The sequence below is a fragment of the Lepeophtheirus salmonis genome, chromosome 2 (assembly GCF_016086655.4).
Source record: "Lepeophtheirus salmonis chromosome 2, UVic_Lsal_1.4, whole genome shotgun sequence".
Lineage (NCBI taxonomy): Eukaryota > Metazoa > Arthropoda > Copepoda > Siphonostomatoida > Caligidae > Lepeophtheirus > Lepeophtheirus salmonis.
The window spans coordinates 22,311,537-22,331,749 of record NC_052132.2 but is presented as its reverse complement, the minus strand read 5'-3'; the positions used below and the strand labels follow the sequence as shown (position 1 = coordinate 22,331,749).

The 20,213-nt window shown below is 31.1% G+C and overlaps 1 protein-coding gene across 1 annotated transcript; it reads right to left on the bottom strand.

The window, feature by feature from the left end:
• Positions 1–2,142: 2,142 nt before the first annotated feature.
• LOC121132631 (uncharacterized) lies at positions 2,143–3,136 on the bottom strand. Its single transcript, XM_040728066.2, has 2 exons — positions 2,743–3,136; positions 2,143–2,684 (listed from the first exon to the last, which is right to left on the bottom strand). The coding sequence occupies exons 1-2, from the start codon at positions 3,059–3,061 to the stop codon at positions 2,200–2,202; spliced, it is 804 nt and encodes a 267-aa protein (XP_040584000.1). The 5' UTR covers positions 3,062–3,136; the 3' UTR covers positions 2,143–2,199.
• Between the last annotated feature and the right edge of the window lie 17,077 nt (positions 3,137–20,213).

Below are 20,213 nucleotides of genomic sequence, written 5' to 3'. Positions count from 1 at the left end.
AATTTATAAATAACTATTTAATATTAAAAATACTGATGGCCCCAAATTTACAAATATTTTTAATGTAATTATTCATAACAATGGATAGGAATGGAAATTATAACAATTACACAAGTAAAATCTATTTTAGGCCCGCCAAACTCTTACCATTTATAAATGCACAGGGCCACGGAATATTTTTATGCTATTAATGTTATGTTTTATTTCAGAATCAATGTTTACATGGTTTGGAAGCAAAACGTGGACTGAATGACTGATTTTAGAAAAATGTTAATAATTTTATTTTTGATAAATAATTTTGAAATTTTTTTTGACTAAACTTTGAGACACGACCTTTGTGAACATGTTCACTCAATATGGCCCCCTTCAGCGGCAATCACCCCTCCACATAGTGGCGGAAATCCTTGCAGGAGTTGAGGATGAACTTCTCGGACAAGTTGTTCCACTCCTTCCCAATGGCGGCCTTCAGGGAGTCCACGTTCGGGTGAGATGTCTGGTTAGTCTCCTTCTTCAAAGTGCCTCACACAGCAAAGTCCAACAGGTTCAAATCCGGCGAAAATGATGGCCACATGTCCTTGGGCCAAAAATCAGCCATGTTGTCGGCGCAGAACTTCTTGCATTTGACCGATGTGTGTGAGGGTACACTATCTTGGGTCCACACATAGTTGTCCTCTGGGTAGGTGGCCTTGAGATATGGCAGTATGGTGAATCTTATCACCTTGTAGTAGGCCTCGTGGCCGATTTTTTTTTTAATATCCCATTAATAAGTAATCTAACCGTATTTTTGTTTTTTCTTGATAGCAAATTCAAACTCGAGTTTAGAAACTAGAAGTAAAATACGAGGATCATCGTTTACTCGATCTCGACTCGACTATAATCATCAAAATATTGAGCTCCACCGAACTAAATAATTTTAACTGAATTGCAACTCTACTTATTATGGTTTAGGGCGGGGAAGGAATATATACTTCTGTATTAGGATTTGAAGTTATCTTCTATTTCAACAAAGGGAATCTATGTCACCTTTATTGTATTACGCAAATAGAAACAGAAAAAAGTCCCAAAATCATCTATTATTTAGCCAAATAAGTACAAACTTCTATTTATCTCTTAAGTACTCTGAGACTGTGGTTTTTTTTTACTTTTCCAAAATCTGATACTGTGTTATAATATTGCTTATAATTATTTTTTAAAAGTGAATATATAAATATATGATAGCCGAAATTTCTTCATAGAAATACTAATATGGGTGATATATATATATACAACGCCTATGAGGGATCAAGAAGAAATTGTATTCCTACCCTTTTGGAAACGGAATATAAGTTTATTTATCAAAAATAATAACTATGAAATAGCCATAACGTATAAAGTGAGACGAGATAATCGGCATCTGACAACAAAATGCATAAGATAATTTTGAGCTAGTGAGGTAACAAGATGTGACCCCTATAAAAATTGGGTTAGAACCTTAAGGCCAAACTGGAGGCAGCATGTGACTCTATCTACATGTACATAGTGTGTGCAGCATGCAAATTGCAAGCCTTTCCCAGAGAGACTTTGGGCTGTGGTTTAGGCTAATGATGACAACTTCGAATGAAAGTTATGTCACATGTTTTTCGAACCTGTGTCAATCTATGTCTATAATTGTATGCAAATTATCTTATTAGTTATATCATTAGGACTTTAATAAACATTTAACAGAACTTTATATTGATATATATAAAAGTACAAGTTTACACGCACTATAGATCGCTCGCTTCTGTAACTATATCGGACATGTTATCAAATATATAGTAAATTAATTGTTCAATCCTGATTTATACTATTTCTAAGCCATGAACAACACATGAAAAATCTCTTTGATTTTATGATATCAAGAAAAATACCTATAATTATTTTGTTCGAAAATTTTAACATTGAAGTTCTAGTTTTAAGATGAATATGATACTGGGACCATGAAGGTGAATACTCATTTACTTATGAATTATATTAAATTTGAACATCAGAGGTTAAAGGAGCAATATGCGTCTTCGTTATAATTGAAAAAAAATAATTTTCTGAGAGCAATATGAACTATTCTCTGATGTATATATTAGAGAATACACAAAAGTAATCACAAACAAACAGCTAATTACTTAATTAAAAAGGTAGAAAAACAATTTATTTTTGGACACAATCAACAAATAACATAATGATTTAAAAGAACCTTCTTTCACCACGGTTTTGGAAGAATCTTCCAGATCGGGATTGATAACTAGATTGAGGAGCCTCTTCAATGATGGAATTGGTTCCAGAAGCAGCTCCAAAGGGACCATTGTTGGTTCTGGAACCGGCAAATCCACCATTATTAGAATCATCTGTAAAACCACTATTATTAGAATCCTCGATGAATCCGCTATCATTAGAATCATCGATAAATCCTCCATTGTTAGAAGTATCAACAAATCCTCCATTGTTAGAAGCAGCAATAGCTTCTCTTTCAGCAGCAATTTCCTCGTTTCTTGAGTAGAGAGACTCAGCATTGGCACAGTCAAAGTTGAACCACCAATCGCAGACAAAGTACGCTTGGTTAAAAATTGTTCCATTGGGGCAAAGGAAGGACATTTTGCGTAGACCACCCTCAGCAGCTGAAGCACAAACGTGGAAAGCTTGACAGTCGGTTTCTGTATCAGCATAGAATCCTGTAAATGAAAAAATGATTATTTATGGGGATGAACAACCCTTAGTGAATAATCAAACCTCCTTCAATTTGTCCATCACAAGAGAAAAAAGTGTCAGGGACTTCAGCATAGATGGGGTAGTCCTCTCCTGGAACACCAGGAAGAGCCTCTTCTAAAGCAGAAATGGGATCTAAATCAGAGCTTGAACCAGCAATTCTTTGATCCACATTAGACGAGGATCCGAATTGACCGAAGCCATTGGAGTCTTGATTGCTAGAGCCACCGAATTGATCGTTAGAGCCTCTAAATCCACCACCATTATTAGTGGCATAGTTTGAGAGTTGGGCATTGCTACTCGCAACAAAGACAAAAAGGATAAAGGACATAAAAGCATTCATTTTTGATTGTGTTTTAAATATTATAATATGTGAACAATGAAGAATTCAATGAGATGACACTAGATCTGCTTTATCAAATAAACTGATATTTTTTCACAAGTATGTCTTTCCTTTTATATCAATATTTTGAGTATCTTATTCTCAACATTTTTATTATGAAGAATACACTCATGTGTACTGAAAAACCAGCTAGAACATAATTGAACCTTGATAATATACTAAATATGCTCCTTTTTCATTTTAAATTTATTATCAACTACTTTTGACCATCAGCAAAAACGTTTCCTTCTTGAAACTTCAATCAAATTTAAGAATAATTTGTTAGACCATAATATGTTTTCTCAAATATATTATCTATTTAGATAATTATAATACAACTTATAAATAGAACTATAAGTATGCAGGTTCCTTATTTAGAGCACATAAAGACATGTTGCAGAATGGTTCAAGGTCACGTTATATGATAAAGAAAACTTTGAGTATCATAAATTATACTTAATGTTATCCTATCATTTAAAGTTAATTAATCTTTTTTGTTATTTTTCTCAAGTTCTGCTTCTTCATTAATATATCATCCCCTGAAACAGTGTCCAGTCTCTAGAATCTTTCATCGAGATGCCGTGGGCGAAGCTTAAGTCTGACTGCATAGTCAAGGTCTGCATGGATTTAGGCCTTGTATTGAGGGAATTATTAGAGTTGAATAAAAGTTGTGCAATGCACTACTTTCAGATGATTTTGTTTCACAAATGTAATTACAAAATCTCTTGTTCCATGTGTACTACTAAGTTAACAACCCTGTAGATAGCTGGACAGCTGGACATTTAGCAAATTAATCAATAGGAACTTAGCCTTTAGGATAAATTTGAGGAATTTTTACTCTTAGCACAAAGGGAACAGTTGCAACTACTTCTGATTATGTGACTTTATTATGTTTCATACAAAATTACACTTCATATTAATCTTGTTTTTTAGCCAGAGCGGGCTACTCTAATTTTTTGTAAACTCATAAGGTATGAGTAAGTTAAAATTCTAACAAAAAATGGCAAAAGCAAATTTGTGGCTTAGCTCGATTTGCAATAATGTTTTCATTCTATTTTTTTGAACAATTTATATTTTTTAATAAAAGTTTAATTAAAGCCCTTGCTCTTATGAATAGATTTAAAAAAAATATTTTGAAATCAGTCGACTTTGAGCGGAGTTATGTCCCACTAAAGTTCGAGGATTTTTCAAAAATCTATAAACTTTGAGGGACTTCCAAACAAGCCCTCGCACTTGCATAAGTCTAAAATTTCAGACATGGTCTTCCTTTGTAGGGATAAATAATGGGAATTATCAAAATCGGTGATAATGATGTCGTGAGAGTGTACAATTCACCTTTAATGCCCCTGTAGTTAATTTTTTATTCATATCATAATTAATCATAGTTTAATAGGCGACACAAATAAAAAATGCACTTCTTAATCTGGCCTTATTTTGATCATGATCTTCAAATCAGGACAGACAAAACAACAATTTACTAAGAGGTAATTCTATTTATTTATATAAAAATATTTTACTATTGTATAATTCATTTTGAGCTTTAAGCTATCTTCATTTAGCAATTAATGATTAAATGGTGCTTAAAAACTTACATAGGCATTTCCGTATTGTTTTTATGGAAACGATAAAGCCATGTCCACATATTCATTTTGATGACAAGATTCTCAAACGAATGTAATCAACCGTTCCTTTGGTCGCCTAACACTTTTGAGTCTATAAATCCTTCTCCGTATACCTCAAACTTAATTGAAACCCAAGCTTCTCTTTCCCAATGTGCCTCTGAAACATTCAATGAAATATTTGTCTCACTTTCTTCACTCCAAAAAAAAAACACAGACTTAGAAACTTTAGTACCAAAATATAAGGCAAATTCCTTAAAGACTGGAAGTTGTTTTGGGTACAAAGGACCAAGCAATTGACTACTGCACTGAGGAATTGAAGAAAGTGAAGGACAAAGTTAAAGAATTGACATTCCGATTGAAAGCGTCAACTTAGAAAAACGTTAATTTGGAGAAGAAAACAGAAACTTGTAAAATTAAAATGAAGAATTTGAGCGAAGGTGCACTAAGTAAAGAGCTTGAAATTACCAAATCAAGCTTGAAAAACAATCAAAATAAACATTACAAAATTAATATAGTATAATCGAATAAAGTCTAAAAATAAGTTACTCCACACAGTTCCAAGAGCTATATTCAACTATACAAAATTAATACTTAAGAAAAGACAATCTATGATTGATGAATTAAAATCAGAAAATTTATACTTACAGGATAAACTTAACTCTGAGGTAGCAACAAGAAGTGTTGCATCATCATGATGAGTAAACGGAAAAATAATTAAATAGAATTAATAGTGCAAATAATTTTTAGAGGAAATGATAAACTTTAAGGAATTAAAATTAGTTCTTCCTTTAATAATATGATGAAAGCTTGCATTTCTTCTATAATAGTTGTTTTAGAGAGACAATATAAAAAGTATCTTGAATTAGACATGGAAATCTTATCTGAAAGATTGAAGGAAGAAATTACGTCGGCAAGGTGCCACAACATAAACACTGAAGAACTTATTGGCATGGGTTCAGCAATAAAAAATACATTTTTAAGTGCTACTATGGACTATATACCATGTCGATTAAGAGCTTCAAAGAATGGTACTATACATTATTTAGAAAAGATGGATACTCCACTTGAGAAGACATCATAACAAAAAGTGTAAAATTTGAAAATCATAAAAAAAAATATATAATAATAATACACCATGAAGATGTTGGTAAGGAACTATTGAAGAGAAAGATTTTGAAGGAAACATCGAAGGAAGATAGTTTAAGGGCAAAAATAAAACAAAAATCAAAATAGGGTTACTTAAAAACAGCATTTAATTATGTTTAAAATATCAAAGAATGGACTAGAAATGAGGTTTTAGATATTTGAAAGCAAAAATTATAGAAAAAAATGCTTGACATTTATGGACTGTAGATTCACAACTTGAAACCTTTAATGCCAAAGTGGAAGATTTTAATTTAGATAAAATATGTTATTATATTTCATATTGGTCTCAAACCGAAAATTACGACACTGTAGAAGAAAGTTAAATGTCAACGTTTTCTTATGGAGCTGATGTTTTAGTTGGAAATTTGGATAATTTTCAAAGTGTATATGAATATTTAATATTTATGCAATAAATTAGTATTTACTTCTTTCTAAATAGAGATTATTATGAATTAATAATTATTAAACTACATGAAAAATATATTAAATTAATATAGATTTCAAAATTTTTATTTTTTCATTAAGTTTATTTATTATTATTATTAATGATAAATATGCGTCATGTTTATTATGATTTGTGACGTCATTTTAGTGTTCAAATTGATGGAATATAATTGTTCATCAAGAATGGGAGAGGATTATGAGTAAAGGTTTTAATTTTTTGCCAAGAAAAACTTCAATTACTCGGGATATATCCTACCAATTAAGGTTTTTTTGGTATCATTGCATTATACAGCTAAAATTACATAATTGATATTATATAAAAAATACAAAAATATGCTGTTCTGATTTTTTGTTAACATACCTATATTTTGTAAGAATGCAGTAAAATCACACAAATCCAAAGACTTAGTATATTATAACGTAATTCAAAATTACAGGGGATTTAAAGGATATCGAATCTTTTTTATCTCTTGCACAGGGTGAAGTATTATTTAGAATGTATATTATCTATCCCTTTTCTTCCTTAATCCACAATTTCATCCATAAAATACCTTATCCTGTCATTGGTATAATCCAGAAAAGAAAGTTTAAATTATATTTAACTCAGAGGCATACGCAGGGAGGAAGCTTTAGGGGTTTTTGTAAGTAGGAAAGAACCTTGTAACGCTTTGAGTTTCGACTCAAATTTATATTATAAGGACTGGGAGTAGAAAATGCAAGATTAATTCCTTGCCATGGTATTCTATACTGACATCACTGGCGTAAAAAGTTGGGAATATCCTAATATATTTTTAGTATTATTCACGTCATTACCTTTATTATATAACGCAACCTTTTATAAAAAGAAAAAGGGGAAAAAAGTCCTGAAATTATCTGGTATTAGCCAAATAAATAAATCATAACGACTTCTACTTATCTCTGAGATACTCCCAGACCATCATTGTCATATTATTTCTCCACAATTTTTAAAATGAATTAATTTTAATATTAAAATCCTACATAGAATTTTATTAGATACTGTATTATAATATTACTTAGTAATATTGTATTAAGTGTATTTTTCATTTGTATAAGATAGCCACAATTTCTTCATGGCAATAACAAATGGCCAACATATATCAAAGTTAGGGACAATGTGGAAAATGGGGCTCTTTCAGATTGCCCATTAGAGTAGGCATTGAGCAAAATGACCAGACAATCTATAAAATTTCAAATAGAGTGGTTATTTTACGCTCATATACATTGTCAAATAAAATGATTTTGGGCCATTTAATTGATAAACAATTCATTGTAAGAAATTTGATTTTTAAGGATTTGATTATGATATAATTTTATAGTCGTGTTCATTTTCATTAAAATTTAAATTGTATTGTGTCAATCAAACTATTGTATGACACGAAATTGTCACGTAAGACCCCGTTATAATTTGCAAAATATTACTTGGCCAACAGATTGGGCTAGTGAACAGCTGGTGCCCAAGGGAAATCAAAGCACCACTAGGAGTAACTGATAATTTGGAATACTTAAGAGTAAATGTGACTAAATAATACTTATTGAAAATAAATAACTAGACATGTCAGGGAGATGAACTTTTCAATGTATTATAAGTGGAGAAGTGAAAATGCGTTCATATTCAAGCGTGCGAGGATACAATTGTGCAATCTAATAAAAATGCTTGTATTTTCATTTCTCCAATAACAGGGTGTTAATATCAAATCGGTGACTTTTCCTAAATTATTTAAATTGTCACAGAGGCAATTTTTTTTGGCTGATTTACGTAAAAATGGTTGGCTTGAATTATACATACAAGTAATATTCCAATGTAGTTTGTTTATTGCTTGAAAAATTACTTGGAAAAAAAACTCTTTCCATTTGCATGTGGGCACCATCACGGAATTAATAATTGGGACAGTTTTCCAAGAGTATTTTTTCCAAGTTTCATTATTTAAAAGATTTAAAGAAAATTGGCAATCGATAAACTTGTTGAAGAACATCTAAAAATAAATTTCTAAGGGACAATAATAGGGAATTCTTAGAGCTAGTCACAATATTTCTTGGTGCTGCTCCTAAGCGAGGAGTTAAATTTATGATACCTGGGACAATGCACTATACCCATTGCCTATCAAAAGTCTTCTTTAGTCTTAAAATCTGGATGTTTAAATCTGAATTTAAGTTAAGACACAGAGAAAAACAAGGATTGCGAGTTATATGTGTTTTTATTTAAGAATATATATAAAAGTTTGGATTAATGCATCTAAGATCTCAGACACTTCTTTCAAATAGCTTAATTTTATGAAGTCATTAATAAAATACTCAACTATTAATAGTCAAATTTCCAAATCAACATCATGCAAACTTCCCAGACATTTATGGTACTTGTAGGAGGAACTTGTAGGACTTCCATTTTTTTTTTTTTTTTTTTTTGTGTCAAATAAGTTTGCTATCCAAAATACCAATGCTGAGGAATAAAAGTTCTAAAAAAATATGAACATAAAAATTTAGAAGCATAGATAAGACAATAAATTTTATGAAAATTATGGAGATTCTTTATGGATTTTTAGAAGCTGATACTGCATCATGGAATATTAGGATAATTAGGTATCTCAATGTTATTAATGATCGCGCCAATCGGGAAGTTGAGCTCATACAAGAATATAATAACTTGTTAAGGAATGACGAATCACAGCTGAAATTTATTCTACAAGTAGTTGCAGACCATAAAAGATTGTATCCTGACTCAAAGAAGAAAACTTTAAAAATATACATAAGCTCTTTTTAAATATTGTGTTTTCAAAAAAATTTTAAATATCAAATCATTATGTAAATACTCGTATAAATATTATATTACTCGAAAAAAAAAAATTAATAATTACAAATGAATACTTTTGATTTGTTATTAAATCATTAAATTCAAGACAATGTGCTACATTACAATAATACATATATATCTATTGTTAACCCGTCCTTGTTCTCGGCCTCAAATGACCTTGGTGGTCATTTTTCAAAAAAAAAATCTTACTTTTGACATATTTTTTTGATTTATTAAACTAAAACAAAGTTATATTGGTTTTTTTTCCTCAAAAAAGATCATCAAGGTTAAGGTCGTCAAAGTTTACACTTTTTTTTTGTTAATCTAAGTTAAAAAACGTATTTGCAAATTTTCATAGTTATCAATAGGCGTTCACTAGCTGTAATATGCAGAGGAATAGGCAAAAAGGCTACATTTTATTAAAATAAACATTTATAAAATACTTTTTATAGAAGTTTAACTTAACTATTTTTTAAATTTTACTAACAAGTTGTAGTGTGTAGTATACGGATGATATTAAAACAAGATCACGTTTTTTTCCAGAAATATGTAAAATTTCAAAACTTTAGGGCAATAGAACTACTTCTAAATATTCATAGATTTTTTTTTTTAATATTCTTTATTTGGTTTATATATTATATCGAACATACATTTATAAATAAACCGGAGCAATTGCGTAAAAAGTACATAAATAAACATTATAGTTTATACTTAATGCTCGGGGGGTAGAATTTCAACTAATATTCTCAAAATCAATCTTTAAAAAAACAACAGTAAGTATGCAAATTAACAATTATGATAAATATTTGTTAAAATTTATTAACACCCATTTTATAAAACTTCTATGATTCCGTGAAGGTGATGGAAGGTACCGGATTTCTTCTACAAAATTCCATGACTCACATCCTCATTTAGGAATTTTCATTATGAGAGAGACATAGCGGGCTGAAGCTGCCAAGATGATACCTCTCAACTCATTCCCCCGAATAGGCGGATAGTTAGTTAGTCAGCTGGCGATGAGGGCTTTACAATTACCCCTTGTTACCTCAGAAGTTCCACCCTTCTTCTATAGACATATGACCTTTGACATATTTTTCGTCAGCCCTTTTAGATTTATGGATACAAAATATTTAAGGATATAGATGGCTGGGCAGTCCACAAACGCATTAAGTGTGTTATTATATAGTTTTCCCACAGTCCTTGCAGGGATTAGTATATATGATACAATCTGTGGAGATTTGTAACTGCACGGTAAACTTTTTATCATCATTTATTCTCCTCAGAGAAGACACTATTTTTCTTTTAAACCCCACAAGGAGGCCCAAACGTTTACTATGCAGCTTTCAGAGTACATTCACAGCTGCATCAAAGTTTAGGGGACCCTCTTATCTTGCCATGGGTATGGGATTAAATAATTTTTGAAGAATTAACAAGTGGAAATCTTATTCTACCATAGTTGAGCAATTCCTCTAAATTTCTTAAATTATGAATTGTTAAAATACCTCGTGTGATTGCGTGTTCTCTAAAATTAAGGGGTCCTTTAAATTTCTTAAAAATAACTTTTTATTTATATTTTGTCGCATTATATCAATGGTTGAGTCATTTATAAATGCAGAAGTGAGCATCCAAATTATTCTCTGAGCAGAGCCCAAACTGGAGTGATTAAAGAAGTAATTTTGTTGATCAGATTAGTCCCCATCATAAGCCAAATGTACAGTTCTCGGTTCGTTATACTTCTTGTCCATTCTACTGCTAGATTTCCTGTAATATCCACAAAAATTTTGGTGTAAATTTTCAGGACAATACAAGATAGTTGGGCTACTCCACCACATATATGGGATTTAGGTATTATATATAATTCTTATATAACAAACCATTAAGTCATTTTTCTTGTTCTAAAATAGCTTTTTCAGCTTATTGCGGACTTGCTGTAGCCTTATATAATATTAAAGGTATTACCAAATTGTTATAAAAGTCAACTATTTTTTAAGGTTGAATCTTTTCCAAAAAGAAATTCTTTTGTTGACGGAGGTCTGAATTTCGTTCCAGTTATCTTCATGAATATCACTGCTATTCCATTTTATTCCCAAAATTTCCGCCCTTCTTCTAAATTTACAACTGCCGACTTTAAGATCCTCTTCAGACTTCTAGGAGCCTAACAGTAAAATATAGGTCTTATTTTCCTTCACAGCCAATCCTATTTTTATTGAAACTTCCGAAAATAATTCAGTAAGACTTTTATTCTGGTAATAAGCTGAGACTCAGAATTCGCCTCTACTGTTAAAGTTAATCATCTGCATACAAATCAATAATATGCTGATATTCCTCAATGCGAATCCCAAAGCCTCTGTACCTCTTTGTAACACCTAAAACGAATTCTTCGATTGCAGCTTTAAAAAGAAGTGGAGCCAGTGGCATCCATGACGACAGCTCTTTTATTTATCTTTTGACTGGCTTTCTAGTCCATCTAATGAGATCGTCGAAGTGCCGTTATATTGCAAGACACGTACGGGATTAAAAACACGTTTCGGAAGAAACTTTTTTACAGATCTAAGAATTTGTCTATATAAAATATAGTCGAATGCTTTGTAGAAGTGTATTGCTATTATTGCTCCAAACTTCTTCTAACTTACCACTGTGTCAATTGCAGCTTGAATGTTTCGTGAAACATAAGAAATTTTCCTATTCTTTAGATATCCTTTTGTTGAATCCCATTTTCTTTTTGTTGAGAATTGGTTGCATCTGTTTATCCAATACTCCAGAGGGAATCATATATGATTCATTGAGAACAGTAATGGGTCTCCAATGGCTATAATTTGTCCCATCTCTTTTTTTCGGAATCAATGCAACTCTTTCTTTTGTTTGTGATTTGTGTAGTCGTCCAAACTTTTCTATAGAACGTCCAATTTTTAAACGACTTTATCGCTAAAATTCGAATAGACTTTACCCGAGACTCAATCTGGACCACAGGCTTTATCATCCTTATAATAATTTCTTATAAAGTTAGAAATAATATCTTTCAGGTTCAGGTATATAAAATGCTTTAATAAGTAAATTTCAAAACTTTAAGGGCATTGAGCTATTGAGAAATTGTTCAAATTTGTGAATCGTATTTTTTTATCAAAAGGAACACATTGAACCTTCATCTTTTTATTTTTACACAAAAAGTGAATTTATTAGTACCCTAACCTACATGGATGCTTTTTTATAATAAAATGTCACTCAGCGATAAGGCAAAGTACTCATTTCCGCAGCAAGTCTCTGAGGTGAACAGCCTCTGGTTGATAGACAAAGACTTAATTCATATAAAGGATGAGCCTTCACCTTCAATGACTGCCTCCACCTTATTTGTTAGTCATCTAGTTTTCTTCAAAGGAACCTCATACTTCATCAGCGGAGTTGGGAATTTTGAGCGATTTATTTGGCCAAAATGAGCAAAATAAGAGCGTTATAATTTTTTGAAAAATGAGAACCCAAAGTATCGAAACTGAGCTATTTGTATTTAAAGAAAATAAAGTTTTATTAGGATAATTTGCGGCAATTAATATGGTTTTATTTTTATCAAAATTTATTTCGAAATTTTGCTATAATTTATGGATAAATCAAGATTTTGGAAAGATTATCTTCCTTTACTTTTACCTTCGATCATTATTGGTAGTTTTAAACATAAAACGTAATAAAATACGTCTACATCAGAAGCTGAAGCAAATTTCAAGTTGGCATATCTTCAGGAGTCTTGTTAGATGGAAGGATTTCATCATCAGCACCACTTAAAATAAGTTCCAATGTTTGCATATATGGAAGATCAGGATTTCGCCATTTGGCGTAAAAATATTTATCCTTTGTTGCAAAATTCAAAGGAGATTATCCAAAAGACAATTTGTCGCCAAATTTCCACCTCCTCTAATCAGAAGTTGTGGAAATCATATCGTATTATGTTATCATAACTCTAAAAGCACCATATTCATTCTTGACGAGGGAGAGACACAAACTTATTTATAAGGTGGAGAGATCCAGGATGACCGAGAGACAAATGAGAAGATAAAATGGCGTGGAGGAATAAGACTACACTGTTTATAAGATCATGTGTATTCTAACTATACTCTAATTTATTTACACAATACGAGACTATTTATAATACGTAAAACACAGTATATACAAGAAGATAAGAACATGAAAGGAAATATTAAATACATAACAGTTTTGCAGTAGGATTTTACCTCGAAAAATATCATTAAAGTATCATCAAAAGCTGTTTTGTAATCAATTTAGAATCCAAATTTGTTTTATTCAAACCAGTTTAGAAAAATGAGCAATTTTCACACAAAATACGACAAAATAAGCATTTTTTCTTAAAAAGGTCAAAGTGAGTAATTTTTTAGTGATTGAGCGATTGGTCACAAATCCTAAGTCAGTGGCTCTAAGGGACTGCAAATTTGAGTAGTAAGTCCTTAGAAACTATTATATACGCTTTAAGCTGAATAATCCAGAGGATTCATATCAGGTCTCTCAGCAGGCCAAACTTTCTAACACTAGAAGGTTTGGTACCTGTGCCAAACAGTTCTTTCTTACACATAGTTTGGTTTTGGAGGTGTAAGAAGGGATCTTACTATAAAACAAATGTTCGATCTTGATATTTTCTATAAACTAAGTATATAAATTATCCTACAATATCCTATGGAGAACCATGACCTCCTAGACCATAGAAGATATCGTTTCATTTGCATTGATGATACTTCTTTCCGTCTGAAAAATAATACTTAGAATCATAACCTTAAAAAAAGGGATTTATGTTATTCAGATAAGATATATCTGTGTCTAAAAATAGAACCAACTAATAGCAACATTTAATTATTAATTTCAATATTAGGGTTCTTTTATTACCCATTACATATAATTAAAAATATAAAGCTATATAGATGTCAATCTTGTATTAATTAAGGCCATGTATTAATTATTTATTATTTCTTTAGTCGACTAATAACAATTAACAAGACATATTAATTAAATAAATGCTGTTTTTTTTTAATAAATGACATAAATTACCATTAACAAAATAAATTTCAATTTACATCAAATATAAATTTTTAAATTATAAGGATTGTACTTCATTAATTATAATTATTTGAGTATTTAAAGGTGTCAAAATTTTGAATCTAATGGATTCGTCAAAATTGTAAGCTATACCGGTCTCATGGAGAAAAAAAAAACTTTGCATAATGAAGTCATTATGATTGTTATGAGCCTGTAACTTCCTCATCAATCTAATTCGATCAGAGATGGCATAGACAGCATAAGCCCAGCCCCCCCCATTCTTCTCTATCCTTTATGTTTAGTGATAAATTTGCTAACTGTGTGATAATGGTAAGACTTCAGGTGGATTTTGCCCGAGTCCCAAATCTCGCCGTCCAAACTTAATTTTGCCATACTCGTGTACCGAACCTTCCAGCCAGAAGTTTATTTCTAAAATTAAATACTTCCATCACAACTAATCGATGACGTTATTTTCGATTTTACACCCAATGAAAAAGAAGCTGAAGTTGACGTTATTGATTATTTGTAAGTGTTACAATTACAAATATATTTTTTAGTTAATTTTTTTTTATTGATTTCGTACCAACATACGTTTAACACCTAAAATGTATATTCGACCAAACTTCAATATTAGAAATGGAAAAAATAGTAAAAAGTAATAAACACATTGAAATAAGTTTATCAATATATAAAGCTTTAAAATTAATTCCTTTTTATTAACTTGATTGGGATTTGATTGTGCAGGGGAGTCTTCAAGGGGAGGGTTGGAAGGGTTGTAGCACCCAAAATGAAGATTTTTTTTTTTTTTTTGTACTAGAATATTTTTTCGTTCGGAAGAAAAAATTGAACGAGAAATTATGGATAAAAAAAGATGATTAGACCAGATTATGAAACAGAGCACTTTTTTTTCAAAATTAATCCCCTCCCAAAAAAAAAATATATATAGATATATATACAGGGTAGGGTAGTAAAACTTGGACTTGAAAGATAGATTAAGAAATAGATCAATAATTTCATATTTTCAACAACAGGCAAAAAAGAATGTTAACAAAACATGTAGACAAGATTTTTGTAAAACTCTATATGGCCACGTTTACACGTCGCCTGAAGTGTGAGTTTCCATTTGTTTCCCTCTTCAAAGTGCCCAAAAAAGTACAGAAGGGGGACATATCTTTTTGGACCATAATCGAGCCATGTTATCTGCATATAACTTTTGGAACTTGACGAACATCTGAGAGGGGACGCCGTCCTGAGTCCACACGTGGTTACCCTTCGGGTAGTTGGTATACTGCCATGACAAGATGGTGTACTTAAACATCTTATAGTAGGCCTCTAGGCCAATTTTCTTAAAATTGCCTTAAAAAAGAACGGAGACATCTTCATTCCATCAGAGGCCAAAAAGCAGAGGACCATTATTTGGGGCGGATATTTGGTGTAGTAAACACCTTCGACCTTGAATCATTTGTTTTGATCAATGTGAGGATATTTTTGCACTTTTCAAGCTTTCATGTTCTCTGTCAGAAAGTGGCATTGAGTCATTGTGTAATAAACTAATCCCAGGTTGTAGTTCATAGACCTCCTGATGGTCCTAGGAGCCACAAAAAAGTTGTTGGTGAGGCAATTCATCGACTTAATGGGATTCTCCTTTATATTTTTCTCCAAACTGAACAGGAGCTTAGTATCCCTCTTTAAATTATACCATCCACTTCTTGACATCCTCGATAGGTTTTCTCCATTTTTTTCATCTTGGCCAAGACGTTTTACATTTTAAAACTTTTTTAAGAAACGAAACGAGGAACGGGGCCAACTTTAATTACCTTATTTATTCTGATACAGCTTTATTAGATAGTAATAGTTCATTCGATTTCGTTAATTATATCCTTGGACCTTGATATTGACAAAATTTATGCAAATACAGTGTCTTTGATTTGAGGGTCGTTCGATTGGACCTCATAAATGAAAGTGTTGTAGGCGTCAAGTCCTTAATGTAACTTTTTGGACATTGTGAATTATGGAGAGGTTAAGGATCCTACCAACTGCCCCATGTGCAGTTCAATAACTGGAGACGTGATCTCTACTTCTCTCCTGAGTAAGGGTTTAAGGGATGTTTAGTTTATTATACAATAGCAGGATACATATAAGACACTTTGTTGCTTTAATTGTATCACGCAACCTTTTATCCAAAAAGAAACAGAAAAAAGGCTCAAAATCATCTGGTAGTTAGCCAAATAAGTCAATCATACCAACTGATATTTATCTATTAAATTGCAATCATTGTGATATTATTTCTCCACAATTTTTAAAATGAATTATATACAATATATATATATATTTAAATTCATAACTATGTTATAATATAAGAAAATTTCTTCAAAGAAATATTAATCCACTATAAGGAATCAACGATAAATGAATTGTATTCCTGTCCTTTTGGAAACGGAGCATAATTATAAAAAACTTTTTACTTCTTTGATTTGTCAAAAAGAATACATTATGAAATAGCTATGACTTATCAAGTGACACGAGGACATCGACAGGTGAAAACAAAAAACATTTAGTATTGTTGTGGTAGCGAGGTAACGCCGTGTTATACAAAGAAGTAGATCATGCGTGGAGATCCAGTGGATATAAATCCTATACAACTACACAATATCATAAGATTACATTAAAAAATTCATACATCCTTTCAAAAATAAACTTTGCAAATCAAATTATAATAATATAATTTTGAAGTAGAACACTTCCCCTTTGTAAACTTTAACACTTCAGCTTGGAATCATTAAAACCGCCCACATAAATTTCTGCAACAATGATTTTTTAGCTTAGGTATGTAAAAACAAACGTTTATTTTTTAAAGTATGTACTTTCATGGTCAAAACTACTCTTCTACGTATATATATTATGTACTTAATTTGAATTATGCAAAATATGTTAACCCTTACATACATTAAAATGACTAATAGGATTTAAAAACGAAGATTTTTCATTTCAAATATACAGGGTAGCCCTTAACTATGAATAATTACTTTTCAATTTCTTTTATTAGTAACTGAAAAATTTTCATGAATAATATTATATATCATAGTTATAGATGACAAAAACAATATTCAAAATGGTCTCCTTGCAGAAATTAACACCTTGAGTTTATTAGGCAGGATATCGTATTCGTATACTTTTGTCTCTTTGTTTCTAATAGACTAAAACATCTGAATGGGCTGGGTTGATTTTGGACATGTGAGTCCTTGGAACATTGCTCTGAACATATGCTACTTTTTCCCAAGCATTAGGGAATCTATTCGTTCTAACAAAATTTATGCATTATCCAAATTACATAAAAAAAAAAGATTATCTCCTTTTTGTCTAGCAATTTTTAAAATTTGATTAATCAAGATACAACTCGTACAATAAATACAGTGTTGATCTTATCTCTTAATAGAACATGCTAAGGTGGTTGGAAAGAGCAAAGAGGATTCTAAATTTTATCAAGGCCAAATTCCGGTAAAGGTTTGCTCTTTTTGGATGAAAAAATTAGCACCGTTCATGCCACTGTGAATATGCAAAACATCCACTACATCACAACCTCGCATCCAGAATATATCTTAGTTTCAGTAAAACATATCTTTAGAAAAAAAATCCAGTTGGAACCATTATCCAGGGGGTTGTGGGAGAGGAAAGAGTGGTTCAATGCAGAAGTTTAAATAAAACTTGCGGATAAAAAAGTATTACATTGGGCCAGAGAAAAATTCGAGGTCAACTTTGTATTCACTAAAGACGAAGCTCCGTGTCATTGCACCACACAGATCCAGGCATCCTCGATAGACAACTTTCTGTACTTTTGGGACCTCAACATTGTCCTTCCTCCTCTCCATACGCAAAAACCCTTGGGATTATCTATATAGAGACGTATGGAGGATAGGGTCTTTGCTACTCCTCACAGGAGTGTCCTGTCTCTAGAAGCTTCCATCAAGAAGGAGGGGACCAAGCTCGAGTCTGACTCATAGTCAATGTCTAGAGAGATTTAGGCCTTGTATTGAGGGCTCACATATTGAATCAAAGTTGTAGCGGGCATTATTATCAGATGATTTTATAACATAAATGTCCTCACAACACCTCTCGTTTAAATTTTGCTATTGAAAAATTGAAGATAATATGATGTCTACCACTAGAGAAGATCAATCCTCTATATTCACATATTATGTATGATGATTGTATCTGATTAGATACCATGCATTTGCCATTGTCAAGAGCTAGTCATTATTCATATGTTTATTAAAAGTTTTTCGACACATTTATGTATAATAATAATAATAATTGATTTGTAATTTGATATCTATGTTCATAAAAAAAATCAATTTATTCCCGAAATATATCACATCAAAATTAGACATGGCAAGTAATCTAATCAAATATATTATTTACATATAAAATGGATATCCTTCATAATTGAATAAGCAACTCATCATCTTCTTTTTGTCTACTTCCTGGAGGTCAAATCATCTTCTTCTTCTTTTTTTTCAATATCCCAGCCTTGTTTTATATGCATATATTATCTGTTCGTTTGAACATGTTTGTATTAGATTACAGTCCATATTTGCTTTTTCTTCCGATCCAATAGTTGTAATTAGTCAAATTCCATATACACATTAATAAATATATTGTAGGCCTTCAATGTTATAATAAATATACTCTATTTATATTAGAATAAATGAGGTAATAAAAGGTAAGTTCGCGCAAAAGAGGCTAGAGGCTTCCCTAATTTTAAATAGAATAGTGATTTTCTGTAAAAATTAATAAATAAAAGTAAATTTAAAAATAAATAAAGATCAAAATCAATTTTATTTTTTTTAAATCAAAGAAAATTTTATAATAATCAAAATTTAATGTTCAATCTTTCTATTTTCAAAATATTCCCTTCAGTTCTAGGATGGTTCAGAGGTTAAAAGGCATCAAAGTCTTAACAAAAGTCAATGTATGACGCATTTTTGTGTGTGTGTACGTTTTGAAGTTAAATATTTCAGAAATGAAAAACAACTAACTTATTTTCAAGAAAACTACAGGGCAAAGACTCAAAAATTAGAAACTCTTTGAGGCCTTCTAGCCTCAGTTCCAAAAGTCTGACAATTTTGTACTTGCAACCATTCGAAAGAACTGACAGAAGCTACAATTTGATTTTTTTAAATCTTTTATATGCTTTCAAAATTGTCCAATCTATAAGTTCCTCAGGTACTATACCTTGCCATTACTGAAGAGTGCGTTCCCCGAGGACAACTATGTGTTTACTCAAGACTGTAATTTTTGCTTCAAAAGTTTGCCATAAAAATGGCACCAAATAAAAATATGCCAAATTGAAAACAGCTTTTCAATTTTTCTAATTTTTGAGACCTTACCCTGTATATCTTGAACAAAAAAATCCAAAGTACTATTTTTTCATATATTATATTTTAAAACTAACATCAGAAGCTTTATACTTCCTAGTGTTCTTAATCATTATTTCAATTGTCTAATTGTATTGTACAATATTATTATTGATATTGAATAATTCATTAATTTACTACAATTTACTCTTATTTACAATTAGATATATATCAATGAAGTAAAATACAAGATACCCCATGTCGTATTTTCTCTTGCACAACTTTCCTTCGTCTTAGTTTTAGTATTCATAGATTGTTATTATATATATATATTATTGAGTGATAATGAAAAAAAATATTTGATAAGTAGAATATTTATATTCTGCTTGTGTGCGCCAGCAGTTTTGTTACAATGCAGCTATTTGATGGCATTTATTTTGCCAACAGAAACGTTCTTGTATCTACCAACGTTAGTGAAGTTTTGGTCATCATCGCGACAGCTGCTTCAGATACAAAGAAGATTTAATTTACAAAGGAGGAACATCTTACGCCGTAACGATGATTTTTTTTTGTACAGCAACATTTCTGGAGCTCTCAAATGTGGCTCTCAATCTAGACTTTGCAAAATATTTGTAGGAGACAGGTCGCTGAAGTAACTGAGTGAGCATTGCTACGACGACGATTTTGTCCATAACAACATGGAT

Coding starts and splice junctions, on each gene's coding strand:
- LOC121132631 (XM_040728066.2), bottom strand. CDS start 3,061: ATGAATGCTTTTATGTCCTTTATCCTTTTTGTCTTTGTTGCGAGTAGC. Junction 2,685..2,742: donor TGATGGACAAATTGAAGGAG/GTTTGATTATTC, acceptor TTTCATTTACAG/GATTCTATGCTGATACAGAA.